Source organism: Cryptotermes secundus, unplaced genomic scaffold (assembly GCF_002891405.2).
Source record: "Cryptotermes secundus unplaced genomic scaffold, Csec_1.0 scaffold1090, whole genome shotgun sequence".
In the NCBI taxonomy this organism is placed as follows: domain Eukaryota; kingdom Metazoa; phylum Arthropoda; class Insecta; order Blattodea; family Kalotermitidae; genus Cryptotermes; species Cryptotermes secundus.
Window position 1 is genome coordinate 27,017 of NW_019734379.1, and position 22,701 is coordinate 49,717.

At 45.8% G+C, this 22,701-nt stretch overlaps 1 protein-coding gene across 1 annotated transcript in view; it reads right to left on the reverse strand.

The window, feature by feature from the left end:
- Positions 1–6,049: 6,049 nt before the first annotated feature.
- The window catches only part of LOC111868950 (protein Wnt-7b), a 117,026-nt gene continuing 100,374 nt past the window's right edge, over positions 6,050–22,701 (reverse strand). The window contains exons 3-5 of the mRNA XM_023860077.2: positions 17,019–17,293; positions 8,480–8,843; positions 6,050–7,747 (exon numbers count right to left, since the gene is read on the reverse strand). Coding sequence (XP_023715845.1) covers positions 7,596–7,747; positions 8,480–8,843; positions 17,019–17,293 — 791 coding nt within the window. The 3' untranslated portion in view covers positions 6,050–7,595. The remainder of the gene's footprint in view (positions 7,748–8,479; positions 8,844–17,018; positions 17,294–22,701) is intronic.

Genomic DNA, 22,701 nt, shown 5'->3' on the forward strand with positions numbered 1-22,701 from the left:
GGCTCATTCTCGGGGGGGGGGGAGCGGTGAAGTTGACCATTCACCTTCATCTAGTGCTGAGGACAAGAATACGTGGATCTATATACACGCTCACCCATACACCTTCATGACGTAGTGGGTTAGTTAAGTTACAGGGAAGCCAGCCATAGCCCGGGCGAGGAACGGGTACTCCTGACTCTGTGAAAATATGAAAAGGACATCTGACATGCGCAGAAGAACGCACATCTTGCTTCACGCCGGACACCCTAATGGTTAGCTTCAGGGGTGCAACGTGGTCACAGGAACGCCCACAATCATTTTAATGAAGTGTGGCCCGCCCTGGTTAGCCAAAGGCGTAATTACACAGCTTTGATGGACTTTCCGTACTTGCTCACAGAGCGCTAATTCACTTTACCATGGGCCCAACTCCTACGGTACACCTTCATAGGGTGTTCACTAAGAAACTGAGGTACTATTTCTAGTCCTAGGGTTTCTTGGCCAGAGAGAATAAGGGGGAGAGGAAGACGAGGAAGTAGGAACAAAGTAAAATGAAAAATTGCTTATTATTCCTTTTTCTAAACACGGTGTCATCTCATCTCTTCTCAGGACCACCCGACTGCCAGGACATTTCTCATCGCCTCTTTTCACTAACCACGTGGACGGGTCCGTTCCTCTGCTGAGCCAGTCAGGCTTCGCAAGAGCTACCAGACCAACTCCCCTCGTTGAAGAGGAGGCCCCATTTCAAAACATATGTGACTTTGGAATGAAAACCTGAAACCATGAATGGCTATGTTGGAGAAGCCTAGCAACAAATTAATTCTCTGATTTCCGAAAATCATGAATCCTGAAGATGGCAACTGCAATGTTTACCGAAACCTTACATCCGGCCCAGCGTCGAAAGCCGACGGAACACACCAAACTACTCTTCCAGCAAAATTCATAACCCAGGTTAGAGATTAAGCCGCAAATTTGAAGATTCTGAATATGATAATGCGTTGCCTGGTCAGGGTGGTGACACTTGGGTATGGAACAATGGCGGAATAATGGTTAGCAGGGAAAGCCGAATAAACTGGGGGTGGGGGAGGATTCTGTTCCGATGCCACTTCGCCAACAGGAAACTTGCATGACGTCGCGCGGGACTGAACCCGTGTCTCCATAGTGAGAAACCAGTGTCTAACTGCCTGCAGTATGGCTAGGACTACCGCACAGTTCCTATCCCTAAGTATCAAGGGTTTGCTTCACTGACAACTGCGAGTGAAGTTTTCAGAGGAGTGAAAACAAATACGTACTGTGCTCTTCTGGGCTACGAGACTGTACACATGTCGCGCGGGTGGCCACGCTGGCGAGGTACACCGTAATTCTCTCCAATTCAAAATCGTCCTGTAACTCTTCACGGTCACGTGTCACTCGCCATTGCAGCCTCATTCGAGGGTGGTCTCTTTGGTTGCAGGGAGATATCACAATCTCGGAGGAACATGTTCCTTCCATTTCAAGGTCAACCCTGAAGAAGGCGGTGGTCTGTTCCTCTGAAATGTCTGTAAGCCTCTATCAGAGGACATGGGTCATACGGTAGCGTAGTTGGTTGAGGCACTATGCCACAAACTGGAAGGTCGCGGATTCGATACCCGATGAGGTCATTGCATTTTTCAATTTACCTAATCCTTCCAGCCGCACTATGGCCCTGGAGTCGACTCGGCCTCAAACAGAAATGAGTACCAGGAACATTCCTGGGGGTTAAAGGGCGGCCGGCGCGTAAGGCTGACCAACTTACCGCCATCTGTGAGCCGACTGTCTAGAGAAAATGTGGAAGCCTCGATGTCTCACAACCCCATGGACCTCACGGCCTGTTACAGGGATAGATTTACGTTTTTTTTTTACATGAGATGTTAACAAATTCTTAATTTTGCAGGTCACGGTAGCCGAGCGGTCTAAGGCATGTACTGTCTTCGCTCGCACGGAAGCCGGGATAGTGGGTTCGAATCCCACACAAAGCATGGATGTTTGGTGTGTGCGTGTTTATTCTGTGTTTGTGTTGGCCTGTGTTTAGGTAGAGGCCTTGCAACAAGCTGATCACTCATCCAAGGAGTCCTACCGTCTGTAAAAATAATCATGAAACTGAAAATCAGAGGCCAGGGGCCAAGGGGGCTGTAGGGCCAGTGAATTAAAAATTAAATTTCTTAATTTAGGTACCAGATAGAGTCAAGCCGTCAGCTTCATTCCAGATAATCATCATCTGATGCTATTCAGGTGGGTATTGACGTGGTGGCGAACATAAGAGAATCGCTGCAACTGCCAGGAATCGAACTACGGCTGTCTAGCACTTAGCCAATCACTTCACTAAGCTATCCCGACTAATTTTCCAATATGGCCCGTGGGTTAATTCTACGAGATACAGACTAAAAATGCCAGTACACGTACTTACATACACGCAAATGGATTGGAGAGAAAGCTTTAGAGGAATGTATCGCGTCTGTAAGGGGAAGGAACACATTTCAGTTCTGTAATTACAGACTGTCTCGCCACCTACCAAAAAGAAGACAGTGGACAATAGCACGCTACTGCGCATGTCTGACAATATCAATATAAGATTATTATCGAATAGGCCTATGTTCCTGTAAGGTTTCTTACCAAAAGAACTAAGTAAACAAAAAAAAAAAAGGCAACGTTTTCATGAACACCCTATTCTAACAATTTACTGTGATGCAATTCAGAATGTATTTTAATATCACAGACATTGAGTTAACACTAAGAAGAAGAAGAATATTAGTGAATGGGCCCTCAATGCTGTCTGTTATCGTTTGTGGCCGTCTATTGAAACGGATTGGCGTAGAACCGCTTGTAACTATCTCCCGTCCTTATACGGTGTTCCAATCTGCCCTTCAGCCAGTCTGCGTATAAAAGAAATTAATGACGGCTGAATTATATTACACGTTGTCCTCAGGGACATCCATTCGGTCCCTGACACGAACATGAAGCCACGAAGAAAATAATAATAACAGTAATAATAATAAAGAGTTTAAAAAATGAAACTGAGATTTTCCCTCCATATCCGGGCTAAGTTCTGATCATGAATAACAGGGGTATCCAAAGTAATGTCCACGCGCCACATAATAGCCTTCCAGTATGTATTTCCTTAAAGATCACGGTAGCCGAGCGGTCTAAGGCGTGCACTGTCTTTGCTCGCTCGGAAGCCGGGATCGTGGGTTCGAATCCCACTCAGGGCATGGATGTTTGTGTGCGTTTTTCTGTGTTTGTGTACAGGTAGAGGCCTTGTGACGAGCTGATCACCCGCCCAAGGAGTCCTACCGTATGTCTAAGATCTAGAAAAACCGAAGTGAACGGAGAAGTTCATGGAGGTAGGCCTAGGCCCACTGGGGCTGTAGTGTCAAGGAAAGAAAAAAATGTATTTCCTTAAAGATTCATTTAGGAACGCTGTCAGTGGCTACAGCTACGAGTATGTAGCGTCGAACTGTAGAATTATCAGTGAACAATTAATCAGAAAAGATGCGAAAGGATAGGATCGTGGCCTACTTTATGATATTGTTCCCGAATGTGCTGAGAGGGGCTCATGAAACTCACGAACAAAATTCACGATAGTCGATATCTGAAACTGGTACCTAAAAATACGAAACAGGAGTGCCAATCATTCGACAGAGATATTCGGTTCATTCTCATGGAAAAAATTAGGAAAACTACTATCATCTTCTTAGGAGATTCAGTCTCCTGACTGGATGCGAGCAGAAGACCTTTCGCATAAGACGCAGGATTATCGACCACTGTCGTGACTTCCGGTGCCTCGAGAAAATTTTGAGTTTTTTTTTTTTTTAATTTATATATTGTTTGCCTCTTTGCTCATGTGTCGTTTCCTTGGAAACAAAATACAGAGCTATTCTCATTTAGTTATCAGAACCAGATGATAGCAGCAATAAACGGTGGTGTTTCAGTCGGTATTACAGTTTCGATCCTTGTGCTTAATTAATTAGGCAATATTCCACGAAGACGTATGGGGGAGTGCGGGTATAGCTTCACCATTATCGACCTTGGCACAAGATGGAGGTAAGTGGTCACCTTCACGCACCGGCCGCTTTATCCAAGGGGAAATCACCCACGGTACCCATTGTATATGAGGCTGTTGTGGGCCCCAGAGCCGGTCTGGACGTTGCGGAGAAGAGAAAAATCTTAACCTGCCGGGAATCGTAGCCGAACCCTCCAGTTCGTACTCCATTATTATACTGACTGAGCTACCCTGACTCCGGAAAAGGTGCCTACAGGTGAAATCGCGATTCCAAAGTGTCCCTCAAGGGCTATAATGTATATACGTGATTCTCTGTAGAATCCGTAAAAACAGATGGTAAAAGTCAAATTTTCAAGTTGAATTTTTAACTGGAATTCAACTGTTACTACTTTCTTTCGCTGGAGGTAGGGGACATTACTTACTTCTCAACTGGTAACACAGCGGTATTTCGTGTTTTGCGGCACGTTACTCAACACTTTGGACAACACTGATTACTAAACCGTTTTTTATAAAGAACTTTCTGCCCACAGACACACACGCCAACTACTAACATGGGGCTGTTATAACCACGAGGGGGGGAGGGTCTTACGGAGTTGAAGGATTGTTGCAACAAAGTTACGGTTCGAAGTACTCGTATAAATAAAACAGAAAAAACAGGAAATATCAGCAGTATGCAGACCATGCAGCTCCTTAGTTAAGTACCATTAACTTATCTGCACGTTACAATCGCAACTGGATCTAGACATATGTCTCGTTTTTCAGTTGTTGTTACAGTATATTGTTACTTTGTGGCTCTGTCAGTTGTCTTGACGACGTGAAGGAAACGGACTCAGGACTCAGCAGTTCCTTTGTCGCCATGGAAACCTAAAGCAACAGAACTAAAGAAAACTTAAAAATAATTTTTCAGTCCTTAACACATCGCGTACTTCGACGAGTGTGGATCGTGCGACCGTTCTCACACCAAGGTCACTTCCGCGAATGTGAAAAGTCAGCGGATCAAAGTAGTTAATTTACTGGTCAGCAGATGTAGTACATTAACACACAGGTATTCGAATTCGTTCGATTGTTTGCTTTTACCTAGGCCTGCAATCATATTGGTGTTTCTGGGTGGGTGGTCACAATCAAACAACATGTTAAGAGATTAATTAATTAAGACAGAAACCGTCCCTATCATATTAATATATTTAAAGCCCCTTTTGGCTTTCGTAGCGCACTGAAGCACAATAGACCAGTGTAGGTCGCGGTGCAAGGGCCGAGAAGGCCCACCTCTTATACATTCATTCATTCATTCATTCATTCGTAGTGCACTTGCATGCTGTAGTCACACGTTTCACTTGTGGGATTTGAGGTACTCACGGCGGTAATTATGAATTCTACCATACTACATGATGTCACACGTCAGTATAATTGTATATTTCAAGTTTTATTTTAGTTCAAAGTTAAAATTTCCGGATAATCTAGACCAAAAAAAAAATGCAAATGTGCAATCTAAGGCCTATGGGTGTGCACCCACCCCCCCGGCCGGTCTTGATGTCCGTTCACTCCTGCACGAAACTAAGTTAATCACATTCTAGTCAGAAAGGAGATTACCTTATATGCCATTATTTCATTAAATATTCAGTACACAGAAACAAGTTTAGAATTCAGGTTTCCAGCCTTAGTAACACAGGTGCCTACAGGGCAAACCCAGCCCAATTTCGTGTGACTGACACTGCAAATTCTCCAAGAAATGAGACACGTGTCCCACAGTTAGTTCAAACAATTCTCCCGTAATGCAACTATCTAAGGAGAAATACCGAAACTGTAAGACTCATACATAATTTTGTGGAGAGTTTAGAGTTTCACATCACAAACTAAGCCTCCTCACCAATGGCTAAATTCAGTTATTTTTCTGGGGGCAGAGCAACCTAGGCGTGAAGCTGGCCATTTGTGCCAAGGTTAGCAATATGTGAGTCTACAGCAGCCACGTGATGTTTAATTAAGCACAAGAAGAACTTCGCCTTTATCTTTTTACTGCGACGATGGCAGCAGTACGTTCCTCCGAAACGTCAGTATATTTCTATGAGACTACACGGCGTCACATCCCAGACGACAGTACTTTTCATAGTCACCACCGTGACAGCCTCAGATCTCACAAAGCTAACACAGACCGAGCTGTAAGCTCACTGCAAGTAATTTCAGACTCAGCGCTCTCTCTGTGAACCAAAGTTGAACTCTCACGAGAACTTACACAACATCGCAGAGCCAAGAGGTGGCAAGTAAATACATTTGATCATCAGATTAATGTAACATTCCTTAGTTTCGTTTCGAAATGCTCAAATTGACAGGTTCCTGCCGCCATTAAATCCTCTTAAATCCCATGTATGTATTTACGTTTGAATTTTATAATGCACGCTCATGTAATAGAAAAAAAATAAATTCACTGAAACATGAAAACCCTACAACGAACACTTTCACACATACTTAATTCAGGTAGTCATTTGTCTCCGCAGTGAAAGAATACAAAATACCAAACAGTCTACGTGGATTACACGAGACCAGTATACTTGGCACACAACCAAAATTGTCCATCTCCACATCTGGTCATTATGTGCCGCATTCACAAAAAGCGATTTCTCCATCGAGCATCCTTTCTTTTATCATCGTCGTGTCAAAAATGTGTGACTTTTTGTCACATCCACCATTCCAGCGGTCTGCTGTATCGAGTGCAGTCGGGTCAGGGAAAGAATGAGCACATACTCCCCCTCCCTTTTCCATCTACTCCCACCAACTGTCGCTTGTATTGCGAAATCTGCTCGGTCTGCAGGCTCTCTCTCTTCCTATTGGTGTTGAAGGAGGGGAGGTGTACAGTGTAGGCTGCACGTCTGAACTCCCATCACCCGTGTTCAGTATTTCCTTCACCCGAGTACAATGCCCATATTCTGCTGCAATGCAACAATAAAAGCCACTGCGCATGCCTTCGCTGGTGAGTAGGCGACGTAAACGTATCCTCAGACATTTATTCGACGAGGACAGCTGTGTCACAGCTAACAGTTCTTCACGTGACTTCTTGCATGTGTTTCTGATGAGAACGGCACAAACACCAATAACTAATGACTAACCAAATGACTAATTTCGTATGCCGTGACACACGCAGGTGTTGCATACAGACACACACAGTTGAGTACGTCATGTGTCGTAAGGAAGTCAGGTGACTAATTGCACAATGAGGTGATCATCTCAGCGTGTTGTGACACAATAAGGCGTCCAGATCAGGTGACTACCTCTGCGTGTCCTGGCACAACCGACTGACTAACTACAAACGTTACTTTGCTCTGTGAGTTCAGTTCCAACATCGCGGAAACCACGTGCCACGTCATAGTCACCTGGAAACACATATCGTGTCCAAAACAGGTGGATATTTGCGTACCGCATGGCACACGCGTCTACTTGTTGAAGTGAGGAAGTCTAAACACTCACTTTCTACGCCTGTCCAAAAACAATTCATCCAGGAAACTAGAAATGTGTGAAGTGGCACAATCGGGCGATTATGTGCACGTGTTCTGTCGCTACACATATCCGGAACTAACCGTGACACAACCACAGGCAACACGTGCGGTGACTACTTACACGTGTACTCTTCCGTCCGTTCACTACACGTGTCGCACTTCACGTAACAGCACCAATGGAACTTACAATGGCACTGCCAAGTTCTGGTGAACTGGTGCGTGTTGTATCCCCGGCCACAGCACATGAGGTCACAGCCGTCGGTACCTGTGACAACACCAAGAGTAGGAACAAACGAATTTCAAGGAAACTTGACATTTACAGCTCCTACCAATCATGCATCTAACATACTTACGCCTAAATAAATGTTCTATCATATTTAAAAACAGAAAGCAGTCGGTCTATTATAGGCCGAATCATGAAGTAAACTTGGAACAGTACAGGTTCATTCTTACAACTCCTAAAGTAAACTGATTCATACAGAATACACAGGGTGCCCCAGGAGGAAAGTTCAATATTCTGGGAGGTCATAGTATTGCTCATGCTATGAAAAATAGTGTGTATTATGTACATGTGCCCAATTCCGAACGGCTTCCGGGATAGAGCCAGTTCACTGTACAGTTCCCAAACTGTTGCTAAGTAAGGGATATTACGTACTGTTCAAGTGACAAAGTTGGTACAGTTTACATTTTCGAAAATTCCGCCGTCAACATCAATGCACTTTGCAACTCATGTGACGACATTGCGCGCTGTACGTCTGTACGGTGTAGAGTGAAATAGCTGTATCTCGGAAACCGTTCGGAATAGGACACATGTACATACACACATTTTTGCTTAGAATGACCGATACAATGACCTCTCCTCCTGGGACACTCTCTATATCCAATAATAGGCTGAATACGTTAAGTTACGCATAATCTAAAGCTTAAAATTCTAACAAAGAAACACTTAAAGCGAAATGTGTTCAGCGAACTTGTGGCTGCACGCCACTGATCTCACCTCTCGAAGTACGGTTGCAGTGACGGCCAACTGTGCCCAGGGAGCCAGTGGCGGGATCCCTCTCGCAGTAGTTGGGCGACTCCTGGAGAAACACAAGATCGGAGCGTCGCGGGACCCTCTTTTTCTCGAGCAGCTGTTGCCCTCGGGACGGTGTCCTCCTCAGGACCAACTGGAGATTCTTACTACGCCGTCCCGGGCGGGACACAATCTCTACAGCCATGACTGCGCGCGCACGGCTGTACTTCCGCATAAGATTGTCGCCGATTTGACGAAAAGCGGGCAGTGTCTTCCAGCAAGTCTTCATCGTGCAGCTGCCGGACACACCGTGACACTTGCACTCCACGTGTAGGTTCACTTTGACGGCCTGCAAAGTTTAATGCAAGATATGAACACGTTTCACGTATAATCGTGTGACTTCAAACAGTAACGAAGTTTATTGTTGGGCTACTTAACGACGCTATCATGTCTAGTCTGCATATAGCGTCGAATGGTAAGATGACTATTGAACGATGGACTGAAAAGCATTTGGAGGGAACAGTCGTTGCCTAATGGAGGTACTATCTCAGCCTGGACGCACTGAGGAAAATCATGAAACATGTCAGTTAGGAACATCCAGTGTCCGTTATCGCTAGGCCAACTCGCGCAATGAAATTTAATGTAAGCCTGAAATGTAGTGAGCATGAAGATTATGATTACAGTTTTCTGGAATGTGAGGAATGTAACAGGCAGAAAAGTATCAACGTTTCGGGGTAATCTTGTGCCTCTGTATTCAGAGCACAGAATCTGGACAGAAAGGAACCACTGACAGACAGATCTGCGGGGTATTGTGAGCACAGCAATGGGCAACCCGTTTCCATAGACGATAGGGAACTGCCTGAGTATCTGAGCGACTGACGTCTCCCCAAGAATGATGAGTCAGTTCCACGGAGATAATTAGAAGGAGACAGTAGGCGAATCTTCACCCTCCAGGGCCCCCATTCCTTCCGACATGGGCGTGGTCCACAGAAAACGTATGAAGCAGAGCATGAAATCTAGAAATGAAATCTGAGAAGATATGAACCTGTTCCTTGTAGAATGACAGATGTTGGTGCCGACAGAGGAGCACCGGGTCGTCACGAACAGAGTTGCACGTGACCTATAGGCATGGAAATGGCGCAGTTCAGTTCCGAGTGCTCCAGATCTCTCGAATGTTGCATGTCTTCATAAATGTGTAAAGCGAAGCAGCAAACCACACGCAGCAGTTGCATTATCACTTGACCCCGCATGGCGTGTTTATGGGTTTCACATGATTCTCACGATAAACAACGAGAGAGAGCAGAAGTTGTCTAGCTTCTCCCGCTTTCTTGCCAGTCACAAGATACTAATGATGTTATTTGAATAAACGCCGATTATTCCTTTACACCGTATCAACTGGTTCGTCTTTGTTCTCTGTGAAGCAGGAATTCAATGATTCAAAGGCCTGAACATGCAGATAAAATGGTATCAGTCTGTATGTGACGCAACGTTGAGTGGTGGCAGTTAAGCGACGTTTCGGTGGAAACTACTGCCGCCATTTTCGGGGTCTATCGGGCTATACACATTAACATGACAGGAGATAATATGGTTCACAGTAATTGCTGTGAGAAGCCCAAATCTAGAACGAATTTTAAATGTTAATTATCACAAGCTGGTAAAATTATTGAAGAAACGCTTGGCATTTTAGTAAACTGTTTCAGAATTTTCTACATAAAAATCAACTTACATCAACATTATTATCATGATCGAAATGCAGACTTGGCAATTTCTTGAGAACAAAGTGTTCACTTCTGTTTCCTGTTGGGGGGGGGGGACTCAGATCGTTGCTGGGCCCGCTGTGCGCACCCGATGTTGTTAGGGCGCTCCAAACGCTACAGCCAGAACCGTTGCCGAGTCTCTTCTGACGTCGGCTCTAAACACGCATATCCGATCTCTATCCTTGCCTAGCCAAGCTTCTAGGCACTGACAAAGTAGGAAATTCATGTCCATGGTCACAGTTCCTTAACACGACGTATTGCTAAAGGCTCGCAACATGCAGCTCATCCTGTATACACACCTGAAATGTCTGATCCATCAATCAATCCTTCTATGAAGGCTCTGTCGATGTGACTTAGCATGTACGCGATTATGTCTACGAAGCGAGTTGAGATCGAACAGTCTGATACTGTTCACAGTGGCCCGGTCAGGTAACGAACCTGGTGCTAAGGGTGCATTGTAGCCCAGAGGTCTTTGCATGATACCTCGGGAGGTTTCAATTGTGCAGGATGTGGATCGAGTCTCCGGGCTGTATACAATAAATCGTTTCTAATCGACGCAAAGTATATATTCAGACATAAACACGAAACTGCAATTAACCGCCTCAGACAAATGGCTCGACAATACGGAGTGGCTGGCAACAAGGTGTACAAAGAGTAAAACAAACCGGGAGGCTAGCTCCGCTACGAGGCCTTCTCGTTTTAATATCTGCTACCAGATAGGATACTTCCTTCACAGAACTGAATGTGCATCTTGCAGGACTTCAGTGGTCGTGGGCTGAAGTTCAGGAGACTTCACAGGATCAGAACAAGCGTACAGAGACAGGATACTTCCTTCACAGAACTGAATGTGCATCGTGCAGGACTTCAGTGGTCGTGGGCTGAAGTTCAGGAGACTTTGCAGGATCAGAACAAGCGTACAGAGACAGGATACTTCCTTCACAGAACTGAATGTGCATCGTGCAGGACTTCAGTGGTCGTGGGCTGAAGTTCAGGAGACTTTGCAGGATCAGAACAAGCGTACAGAGACAGGATAAATGTATATTACTTAGTTCAGTTTAGTTTCTTTGGATGCGGTGAGATTGAGTGATAGATGATGATGAGTGCAGAGCAGTCGGTGTAATGAGAAATGGCAGGGGAAACCGAAGTACTCGGAGCAAAACCTACCCCAGCGCCATTTTTTCTCACCACAGATCCCACATGCCCTGACCTGGGATCGAATACGGGCCGTCGCAGTGGGAAGCCGGCGACTAACCTCCTCAGTTATGGTACGGCGAAGTATATTGCATACTTTCTATTCAAGACTGCAGTTCGATGCGTGGAAACGGAACGTGCCAATAACTAACACAGAAAGCGACAGAAAGGGGCGGGGGGGTTAAGGAGACCACTCATACTTGACAGACGTGATTCGCTGATACCAAGAACTTTTCATGTGATTAATCGCTACTTGATCTTGTTTTGTTCCCCCCCCCCCACAAGTGCACTAGGGGTCACTGGGTTGACTCAATAGCATGTGTAGGTGACTTGGAAAGCGTTAAGAATCTGAACATTTTCTTCACTATTCCTTAAAATGACTCACGTGTACACAACTCTGGAGGTTCAACATTACCAGCACTGTTCTTCAGCCACTTCAATCCAATTCAGAAAACCAAAAGCAATTTTCATTAACCCTTGGTACATGGTGATTACCAGGGCCCGGATTTTTATGACATGTCATCTTTTTTTCCTTGTATCCTATGCGATGCTCTTAAATATATAAATCTCGGATATGAGCTGTTGGTTCAGAAACGTAAATTTTAGAGGTAATTTTTGGTCATTTTTTGACATTTTTAGGGTTAAGGTAATTTTTTGGTAAAGTTTTGGACTTTTAAGGGTATTTCTTGTCATTTTTGGCCATTTTAGGGAATTTCTCTTCACATGTTTTCTGAAATGTGAATAACATGGAAGCGAAGTGTTCTTTCTTTTCTCCTTTAGGTAATTTTTCTGGATTTTTTCGGTCATTTTACAGGTCATTTTTTAATATTTTCAGGTCATCAAAATCCGGGCCCTGGTGATTACGTACAAATTGCGATAATATTAAAATAAACTCAGCATTTTGCCCACAGAGTGTATTACAGGGTTTCGTGCGGTTCTTAGAACAAACAGCTGTTATTTCCGTCAACAGAATTAACCGACTGATATTTTATTGGAAATGCAGTGTTTCCTGTGAGGTAGGAACTGAAACTGATACTATTTATACGAATTTCAGTCCTCACGAGAAGGACAAGAGGGAACCTTCAAAGCTGGGAATTTTTCCACCCCCTCCAAATGTAGTTTGTTCCCCTANTGATTCTCAAGGGGCTTAGTGCCAAGACGAACTGATTGGCGGGAAGTCGCCAGTCGCGAAGTGACTCTGACTCTAATTCGACATGTGAAATTCTGAAGGATAATATTAAAATATATATTAAGGGAATATGATTTGATTCAGGTGGTTTTAAGTCCAGTGCACTCTCTTCTGAGCACGTTTTATAACACGCGGAGTATTTAACATCACTCGGTTTCAAAGCTTCAAATAGGGCCGCACTGAGCTTAATTTTCGCCATTGTAGACGGCTCCCTGAGAAGATTGCATTAATCTGAATTCTACGACAGACCCGGGACGTATAGTGACACATGCTCTGTCTCTCTGTGTGTCTGTGTGTATGTGGCAGGCAGTTTGGTGACAAAACAATAATTCGCAAATTTAGATATATAGTGGACATTATTCTGAGTAACAAAGGACCTTGGTGGATAAAATTTCTTTGTAAACAGATCGGGAAAAATCATGCATGATAATAAGCGGCGCTGCGGTTTTCCCGCAGACGCGCCTGCGGTTTTGTAACGAATCCCCTTAAGGGGAGTTCAACCTTGAATCACAGGTGCGGACCAACCATTCGTCATTATTTCGCTGCAAACAAGTTAGGAAATGCATTCATAGCCTAAAGATCCCGTTTCCTTTTTCCTTAATTGCCTCCAAACCAACTACACTTATGGAGAAGCATATTGGACATAAAATTTTCACTTCAGCTTTCTCTACAAGTTCTGCTCGAAACACTTCTCGCTTCAGTGAATATTTAAGAGACGTATGCAAGTGTTGCGCTTGAGATGCGCGCAAAAACGCTTCTAGATCCTTATAAAATGTGTTAGTTAATATTTCCCGAGTTCGAATCAAAGCTGAAATGGCCTGACAAATGTAAAAAAAAACCCACAAAGATTAAATTTCATACAAATCCATTCACCGATTCTCAAGCTGTTCCAAATGGACAGACCTGGGAAGCTAACAGGCATATATTTGCACATTTTCGTTACGAACGAACCAAAAACTATTTGTAAGAGGTAATGGTATACTTGTCCCTGTGCTTAGATAATTAAACACTAGGTCATGAAGACGTATGGGGGAGTGGATATATAAATCCACGTATTCTTGACATCGGCACTGGTTGGAGATGCGTGGTAAGCTTCATGACCCGGCCGTCCAACTATGGGTATCCACTGGGTGGGTCTCAGAACTGTTCTAGACGATATGGAGGAGAGACAAATCGTGCCCCTACCAGGATTCGAATTCCGACCCCTCAGCTGTCCAGCTCGTAGCCAGTCGTTGTACCGACTGCATCATCCCAGCTCTAAAAAACTATTTATACAACATAACTAATGCGAGACATCAAAACCATCGCTCTGAGCCGTTATGTTCAAGTTTCTTTACGGGGTTCAGTGAAAGTGGAGTTTTCGAAATGTTCCGTCACGCCTGAAGTGTTCGGATCCTCACTGAAGCTGAACATTATCCGTTCACTTTCAGGAGCCTAAGAAGAATAGAACTGAACATGTTCGTCCGGGCGGTAGCGATTCTGGCTTGTAGTAGGGAGGTCGCCAGCTCAAATCTCGGTTAGGACACTGACTATTCTGACTGATGGCTTCCGTAGCTTCCCTCAGTCACTTTAGGTAAATACCTGTATAATGCCCCCTCTGCTTTTAGGACCGGCTGTGCATTTGGTCCAGTCCACTGTCTCATATAAAGACTGTAGAGTGCGCATAGATCAGTCACACAAATTAAAGTGCGTCACCCTGCCTCCTTCCGAGAGTGCAGTGCAGCCACTGCCCAGCTACTTCTTGCTACGTCAGAAGTCATTTCTACAAACAGGGCCTGTACATTAAGTTATGTTACGACCACTTCCTCCTACATCCTTTCCAATTCATTAGGAGAAGAGAGATAGAGGCAGACCCTGGTACATACAGTACACCAGACTACACGGCGGCATGACCTAGAACCACTGCCGTGAGAAGCTTAGATCCTACTTAGGGGTCATGCCAGCAACGCAGACAGTAAACATTCCAGCTTCACGGGCAGAGGCAGAGGAATCTCAGGTCCTGTAGCAGGATCTTGAAGGACTTCCTTCAAATGTCCTTTATTTGTCCATTGTTCAGCTGCAGCCATTGCTCAAGTACCGACCGACGTGTTTATGGAAGGCCTGATATCTATTCTTGCCGTGTCCTCTCGTTGCCAATTAGCTCGCTTCAGCATGACTGACTGCCGAATAAATCCATCAACTGGCAACAGCAGATGCATTACGTACATCGGGTTCGAGATTGGACAGGAAGATTTAGCGCTGAGAGGGACGACATTCCTTAATGATAAGTCCTGTGTCGATCTCAGGCTTCTGAGATGGATTACTTAACCGCCACCTCGTTAAATCTGAACCGAGGTTCTTCAACTACTCCTCTGAACGGACCAAATGGAAACGGCCTATGTCAGGGCTCAGTTTATGCAAAATCTTGCGCTTAATTCATTAAACAGACGCCATTGAGATGTATAGGGGAGTGGAGGTATAGCTTCGTCATTCTTGACCTCGGCACTAGATGGAAGTGAGTGGTCAGCTTCACGTTTCCGTCGCTTTACCCCCGATCCACACTGCATAGCAGGCTGGGTGTGACTCAGAGGCGACCTGGACGCCAGTAATCAACAGTTGCAGTCCACATCGCAGCCCGTCGCTACACCGACTGAGCTATCCTGGCTCCTTATCCTGAGAACCTGAAGGATTAAAATTCTGAGGAAGGTGTCTGAACCAGTACCTGAACATGAGGTCTGGGGAATGTGAACGGACCGAGAACTGCAGGAATTACAAGAAACCCATGTCCTGACAGCGGATATTAAATGGATAAGGGTGGAGTGACTGGAGTATATGATTAGAAGGGACGAAACAAGGGTGTCTAGGGAATTTATTGAAAGTAAACCAGAGGGCAGACGAGAAGTGGGAGGACTGCGACGGATGGAAGATGTTGAGAATGATTTACGACAGTTGGAACTGAAGAGATAGAGACAGAAGGACAAAGACCAGACAACTGCCGTAAAGAAAGACAAGGTTCATATAGAATCACACAGCAAAGAGAAGGTGAGCATTGCAGGTGAACACTGTATTCTTAGGGTGGGGAGACCCTGCGGTCCTTGATACTTCCACCTTTAAATGGCCCATTTTATCCTCGATGTTAGATGAGAGAAATGGTATAATGGCTGGAATAAGAGCAGTCGGGATAGCTCAGTAGGATTAGCGAGGAGCTACGGGCAGGACGGCTAGGGTTCGATTCTCGACACGGACATTCTCCCCTTCTCCACAGTGTCCAGACCGGCTCTTAGGGCCACTCAACTTCCGGTCCAATGGGTACCGGGAGCTCTTTCACCGGTGGGAAAATGTCCAGGACGTGAAGGTGACCACTCACCTCCATCCAGTGCCGAGGTCAAGAATGGAGGAGCTACATCGCCGCTCCTCAATGCGTCTTCATGGCGTGGTGCTTAATTAATTAAGTACAGGGACGTTACGTTATTTGTCTTCTGATGGAATAAAAAATTGGTAGGGGAAAACTAAGCACTCGAAGAAAACGTGCTGTAGTGTTAGTCTGTCGATCACAAATCCCACTTAACTAGCCTGGGATTGAACCTGAAAAATTAAGTGTGTGTGTAGGTAAGTAAGTAGCGCTGCTGTAGCGTGACTCGCATGGCCGGGCATTGCGGAGCGCTGGCAACCAAACGTTATAGAAAAGTTTGCAGGTAGGCTTCCTCAGGACCGTCTGTCGTACCAACAGATTAAAAAAATAATATTGGTATGTTTCACTCAAATGTATTGATACATGAAAATTGTGGTTACAATTGGACCACAATAGAGGACACTTCATATGGAGGACTTTCATGTGTTTCTGCTTGACTCTCGAGAGCAATTTGCGTATATCTGTCTAAACATCTGTCAGGAAAAAACCGTTCCATAGCTTAGGCGGTTAGTCGCCGGCTTCCCATTGTGTTGGCCCGGGTTCGATTCCAAGTCAGGTCACTTAGGATTCGTAGTAGACAAAGTGACACTGTGGCAGGTTTTCTCTTAGTACTTCGGTTTCCCCTGCCGGTTCTCATCTCAGCGAATGATCCACACTCATCTATCATCTGGGGCTGATACAATGGCCCAAATACTGGCCAGCGTACCAAGTGGACTCTGTCTCACTCTACCCCCACGAATTAAAAAGAACAAGAGGTTCTGGGAAGAACAAACCGCCTGCTTTCTTCTGATAAAAAACGGATTGCACAGAAGACGAAGAGATTAGGGGATACACAGACAGCATAGTGATCGTATAAGCCTCACAAGACCAGAAAATTTGAGGGGTACACAGACAGTTGGAGAGACAAAGACGAACAGACAGCAATGTGACCTCATAAGAAAGAAAATAGGCTAGGACTATTAAACTAATTCCGTTATAAGAAGATTTTGTTCATACCTTGCGGCCCGCTTTGTTATTGTGCAGGTTCATGAGGCTACGAGCGTCGCCCTCGATCTCACGGGCGTCCAGGAAGCGTCGGGCGAACTTCATGCCGTAGCCGACATCCGCACTGCAGCCTCCCCACTTCCAGCCGGAGGGGGCCAGCTCCTTGCGCGCCTTGTGACTCGGGTCGCAGCCGCAGTCAGATATGTTCCCCCGGCTGCACGCTGCCGTCACGGCGTACGCGACGCCCGCACTGGAGACGGCGTACGTGAAGGCCGCCTCGCGACTGCCTGCAGGGACACAGTGAACACAAGCGTCTTAGGCATTCTGCCTACAAGAACAGCTTTACACCTCTGGAATTGAGGTTCTCACAGATGTGACGCCGTATAGTCACGTATAAATTCACCGACGTTTCGGAGGATCGTACGGTCTGCAGAGACAACCAACAGAGGCAGGTTCTGGGCCAACTTATACCCCTTCTCTTATTCGTCACTCGTGCTACACGTACTTTTCCACGTTGTCCTCCATTTCTCAATGTCTCTACCGTGCCTTTTCTTGGCTAACACTAAGTACCCTTTCTCTCTGGTGTCCTTTCCAGGTCTGTCTCTGAACCCTGGTCGAGGCTGTTCAAACCAGAGTTCGCCAACTGAGGCTTGCTTTATTGTACATTTATTTACTGCACCTGGGCAAATAGAAAAACTTGTATGATAAAGTTATGGGGCACGCGGTAGCGTAGTTGGTTGCTGCACTATGCTACAAACCGTAATAGAGCACTGTGGTCGTGGTGCAAGGACCAAGAAGGGCCACCCCTTTTACATTCATTCATTCATGCTACAAACCGGAAGGTCGTGAGTTCGAGTTTCAGCTGCACTATGGCCATGGGGTCGACTCAGCTTCTAACAGAAATGTGTACCAGGAATCTTCCTGTGCAATTCATTATTCACATGCCATGCAATAATTCGCCGCTACAGGACAGTCTGAGTTACTGACAGTATTGTTACATATAAACTATACAAAAAGAAAAATACACGGCGTCATATCCTAAACGACAGTAGTCTTCATTTTGAACGACGTTTTTAAGCCTCTCTCCTTCTGAACAGTTCGATGAATGACACAGCTCTCTCGCGCGCATGTCCCACAGAGCACGCCGACAACTACAGTAGTTGCAACCACCTGCCCACAAGTCAGCCTGGCCGCTCTGCATTACACAACTTATGAAGTATGAGACGCCATAAATCTCTGCATTTCCTTTCCTGGCAGGCACACAACACATTCTCTCTTATCAGTTCTTATACAGATTCTGTTCCCCGTGTGGAGGCTGGTTGCAATATCTCCACCGCAGCCCTGCGACTCGCACAAGGCGACGAAAAGGGAACCGGGTGCGAGAGGGTGTAACTGGGTCACCCTGTCACTGGCGGACATAAATATGGAGACCTGGTCCTTCAGGTTGGGGGTTAGTACGACCTTGCTCTGCTACAAATTTGTTGCGAAATCCACAGACGTGAACGCAGGATGCACCCTGGCAGAATCTTCTACGGAAGGCTATGGCTCAAAAAGGGGTGTTTTGACAATGATGATATTTCGGTGGATGCTTGGCTTATTCCTACACCCTGAAGATGGAGGCAGCACTTCTAAAGGGCTATGTTGCGCCATATCCCAGAATACGGCGCTCCTCATGTTCACCGCTGAGAGAATCTCAGCTTCACTGATCGTGGTTCTGATTCCGCCAGGGGCAGGAAGCTTCCTGTTCAGCACCAGTGGCCACATCCGCCTATTGGTGGCTTAATTAACGACGCTGGCAGTACTGCAGGCTATATCGCGTCAAATGCTGGGATCACAGAAGAATAACGAACAGGAAATGGTGTGAGAAGAAGCGATCTTGGCCTGAGATACTATCCCATAATTGGTCTGGAGGGACTGAAGAAAACCTGTCAGCATAGTCGGTGTCACGGTCGGCATTCGAACTGAGTATCTCCCGAATGCAAGTCTTCAGTGTGACCTAGACTACTACTTAATGGGACTGTTTCCTAGAAGCGTGTAGCGCACAGCGCAGTGTTCACGCTGTGATGTGCTACTGAGAAGCCACAGGACGACTCATTTAGGAATCACGTCACATCCCACGTGCTGCTTCCAGTTTAAGAGGTGGGTCACCGTAGCTGTCTAATTTATTGCACAGTAATGAACGAATAAATCAGACAAAACGACGGCGTGCTGGATAGATGTAGGACTGACAACCTCGCCTACAGGGTGACATCGGTCTCATGCTTTGTACAGACCCGAGGACACGGTCTTCTTCAGCTGCTACCGGCCGCAGTGGGCCAAAGTAAAATATCTACACAGGAAACATAAAAAAAACAAGGAATGACGAAAGGAAACAAAGTGAAGAAAGGAAGAAGTGACTGATGTATACAACAGAATTAGAAATGAAACAAATAGCAAGAAAAAAAGGGCTGGAAAGGAAATAATAAAATAATACAGATCTAAAGTAACACAAGTAAATGAGGTAACAATGAAAGAGGGAAGAGAGAACGGCAGAGAGCGGCGAAGGCATTATAGTAAGAAAAAATAACTAAAACAAAGAGAAAGAGAATTACAAAAAGGAAAATAAAGATAATGAAATAAGAAACATGGCATAAAAGACAAGAAACGGGAAGAGAAAAAGGTAGGGCTTAAACTCCATGACCTGTAGTCTGTAAACTAGCTATACCGACCGAGCGACCGCCTAAAAGAAATAAATGTTAATAGAGAACTCCCATCCTCTTGCCAATATGTACGGCGGCCACGGCTGTTAACACAGTGTGCCGGTACTTCAGTCTCTTATTTTAGAGTCATTCCCTTCGTAAGTTTCACCTACTGCATTACCACATTAACCTTTAACGTCCGAAGTGCCCCGTTTGTGCCAGTGATGAGTATAGTCGTCGTGGCCAAAGTACGCCGTTTTGGCCACTCGGGAATTTAACATATCCCGGACGAAGAACATGTACTTCTTTGCCCACAGTTCTGAGGACAGCCTGTGTAGCATAGCGACTCCATTAATGGAGCTGCAGCCTCGCCCTCTTGATGACGTATACGGCTTCATAATATGAGGAAACTGGACCGAAAAAAAAGTTGTTTGTAAAACATTCCGAAGTTGACTACCGCCCCATTCCTACACACGTGAACAGCAAAGCGGCCGAGACGGCGGTTCGGCCGGCAATGAGGAGACCAGCCCATCAAGCAATGACAAGTGAGATGCAACGAGAAAATCTGGCATTTCCCATCCTTGGACAAAATCTCCGTTCGTCCACTCCATCAGAGCCCTCGAGGGACGCGTTCGTATCACGGTCTCACTGGACAAAATCTCCGTTCGTTCACTCTATTAGAGCCCTCAAGGGACGCGTTCGTATCACGGTCTCCCTGGACAAAATCTCCGTTCGTCCACTCTATCAGAGCCCTCGAGGGACGCGTTCGTATCACGGTCTCGCTGATGGACGCTACGACTAAAGCAGACAGACAGATGAAAAGGAAGAATAGCAGCGGTTGGGGCACTATGCTACAAGCCGTAAGGTCGCGGGTTCGATTCTGGATGAGGTAATTGGATTTTTCAATTCACCTACTCCTTCAAGCCGCACTATGGCCCTGGGGTCGACTCAGCCTCTAACAGGAATGAGAACCAGGTATTTTCCTCGAGGTAAAGGGTGACCGGCGCGTAAGGATGACAACCTCACCGTCATCTGCGAGCCGATTATCTAGAAAATGTGGGAGCCTCGACGTCTCACAACCCTATGTTACAGGGATAGCTTTGCCTTTGTTACTTTTACAGCCCTAGATAAACAGAAGAATGTCAAACAGCAGAACCCGCTACTGCAACTAACAAAGAAATTCAAGCACGTACATTGGAACAGACCCACCTAATTCCACGAAACAGAGTCACTCTTGAAAATCCAATAGTTGCTCAGCTACTCAGACAGTTTCCCGCCTTTAATGAAACGCGATGATTCATCACCGAGTTGTATTTCATTCATTTATGGCTATTCTGAGCCCTTCCTTGGTTTTACTCAAGTCTGTCCAGACATGTGGGGAAAGTGTTCTGATAACGTCATAACCTTCAGTATTCACCATGATGATATCCTTCAACTTGTCAACTTACTTCATGAATTCCTTGAGAAGCTAACAGTTGGTTAGCTACTAAAGAGATTCCCAGCATTTTATGGAACACGAAGGTTCACGACCGTGTAAGAGCCTGCCACTGGTCCTTATTCTGAGCCCGATGAGTCCAGTCTACACTTTCCCACTCTTGTTTCTATAGAAGCCCATTTTAATATTATCCTCTCATCTACGCCTAAGTATACTTAGAGATCTCTTTCCCACAAAGCTTCTGCCAAACTTCTGATATATTATCTTCCATGTATGCTAAATTCCCTGCCCATCTCATTTCCCTTGATGCTGTACTCGGAAAGGAGTACAGGTTATGGAGCTATCTCATCATGCAGTTTTCGCCAACCTCCTGTTACTTCATCCCCCTTGGGTAAAAACATTCTGCCCAGCACCCTGTCCTCAAACACCCTCAGTCATACAGTATGGAGTATGAGCGCGAAACGGTCCCGAATACGAGTGTCCAGTTCGCGAAACCGAGTCGCATCGCCACCGGATCTATAGTAGCTTTACTACAAACATGACTGCCCCTCTCTGCCTCTCCAACCCTCACCGCCGCGGCCGGTGGCAATCTCAACCAATGAGTACGGATAAGCGCGCTCTGTGATTGGCTGCTGATGATGTCATGGGTGGAGCACTTGCAGTGCAGTGGGAAGACACGTTGTTTTGCAAACACGTGATGTAATTGTGTACCGCGACCAGGTACACGCTTCCCCGCGTTTCGCGACCGCGCTCGCTTCTTTGCAAGAGTGCTACTTTTGGGATGTTACGCCGTATAGTCTGGTAGATGTTAACTGACATTTCGGAGGAACGTAATGATTCTATCTTCAGGGTCGAAGAGTAAGAAGCAAGCACCAAATACAGACTCTGTTTGCTTCTTGTCAGTCGCTTGCTCTTCGACCCCGAAGCTGGAGGCTTTACGTTCTTGCGAAACGTCCATGAACTTCTGCTAGACTACACGCCGTTACATTCCAGAAGTAGCAAACTTCAAGAACGTTAAATCCAGCAAGTTACGTGTTATATATAGAAGCAGGGGTAGCGCAGCAGGTATATGGGGTTTACTCAGCCTCTAACAGAAATGAGTACCAGGAATTAAATAAATAATTTTCTGGGGAGTAAAGCGCGGCCAGCGCGTAAGGCTGACAGCCTTACCGCCATCTTTGAGCCGATTGTCTAGATAATGTGGGACCCTCAACGTCTCACAACCCTATGGGCCTTCACGGCCTGTTACAGGGATAGCTTTACTTTTTACTTTTTTACTACCGGCTGGACGACCAAGGGGTGAGAGATCGAGTCCCGGTAGGGTCAAGAATCTTCTCTTCTCCACGTAGTCCGGACCGGCTCTGGGGCCCACCCAGTCTCCTATCCAATGGGTACCGGGGGCTCTTTCCTTGGGGGTTAAGCGGCAGGGGCATGAACCTGACCACTCACCTCCAGCTAGTGTGGATCTATACGTCCATTCCCCCATACGCCTTCATGGCGTAGTGTTTAACTTACCTTTACGTGTTACCTACTGGCTATCTTCAAACCCTATGAAACTACTCACTTTGAGAGGCCCACTAAA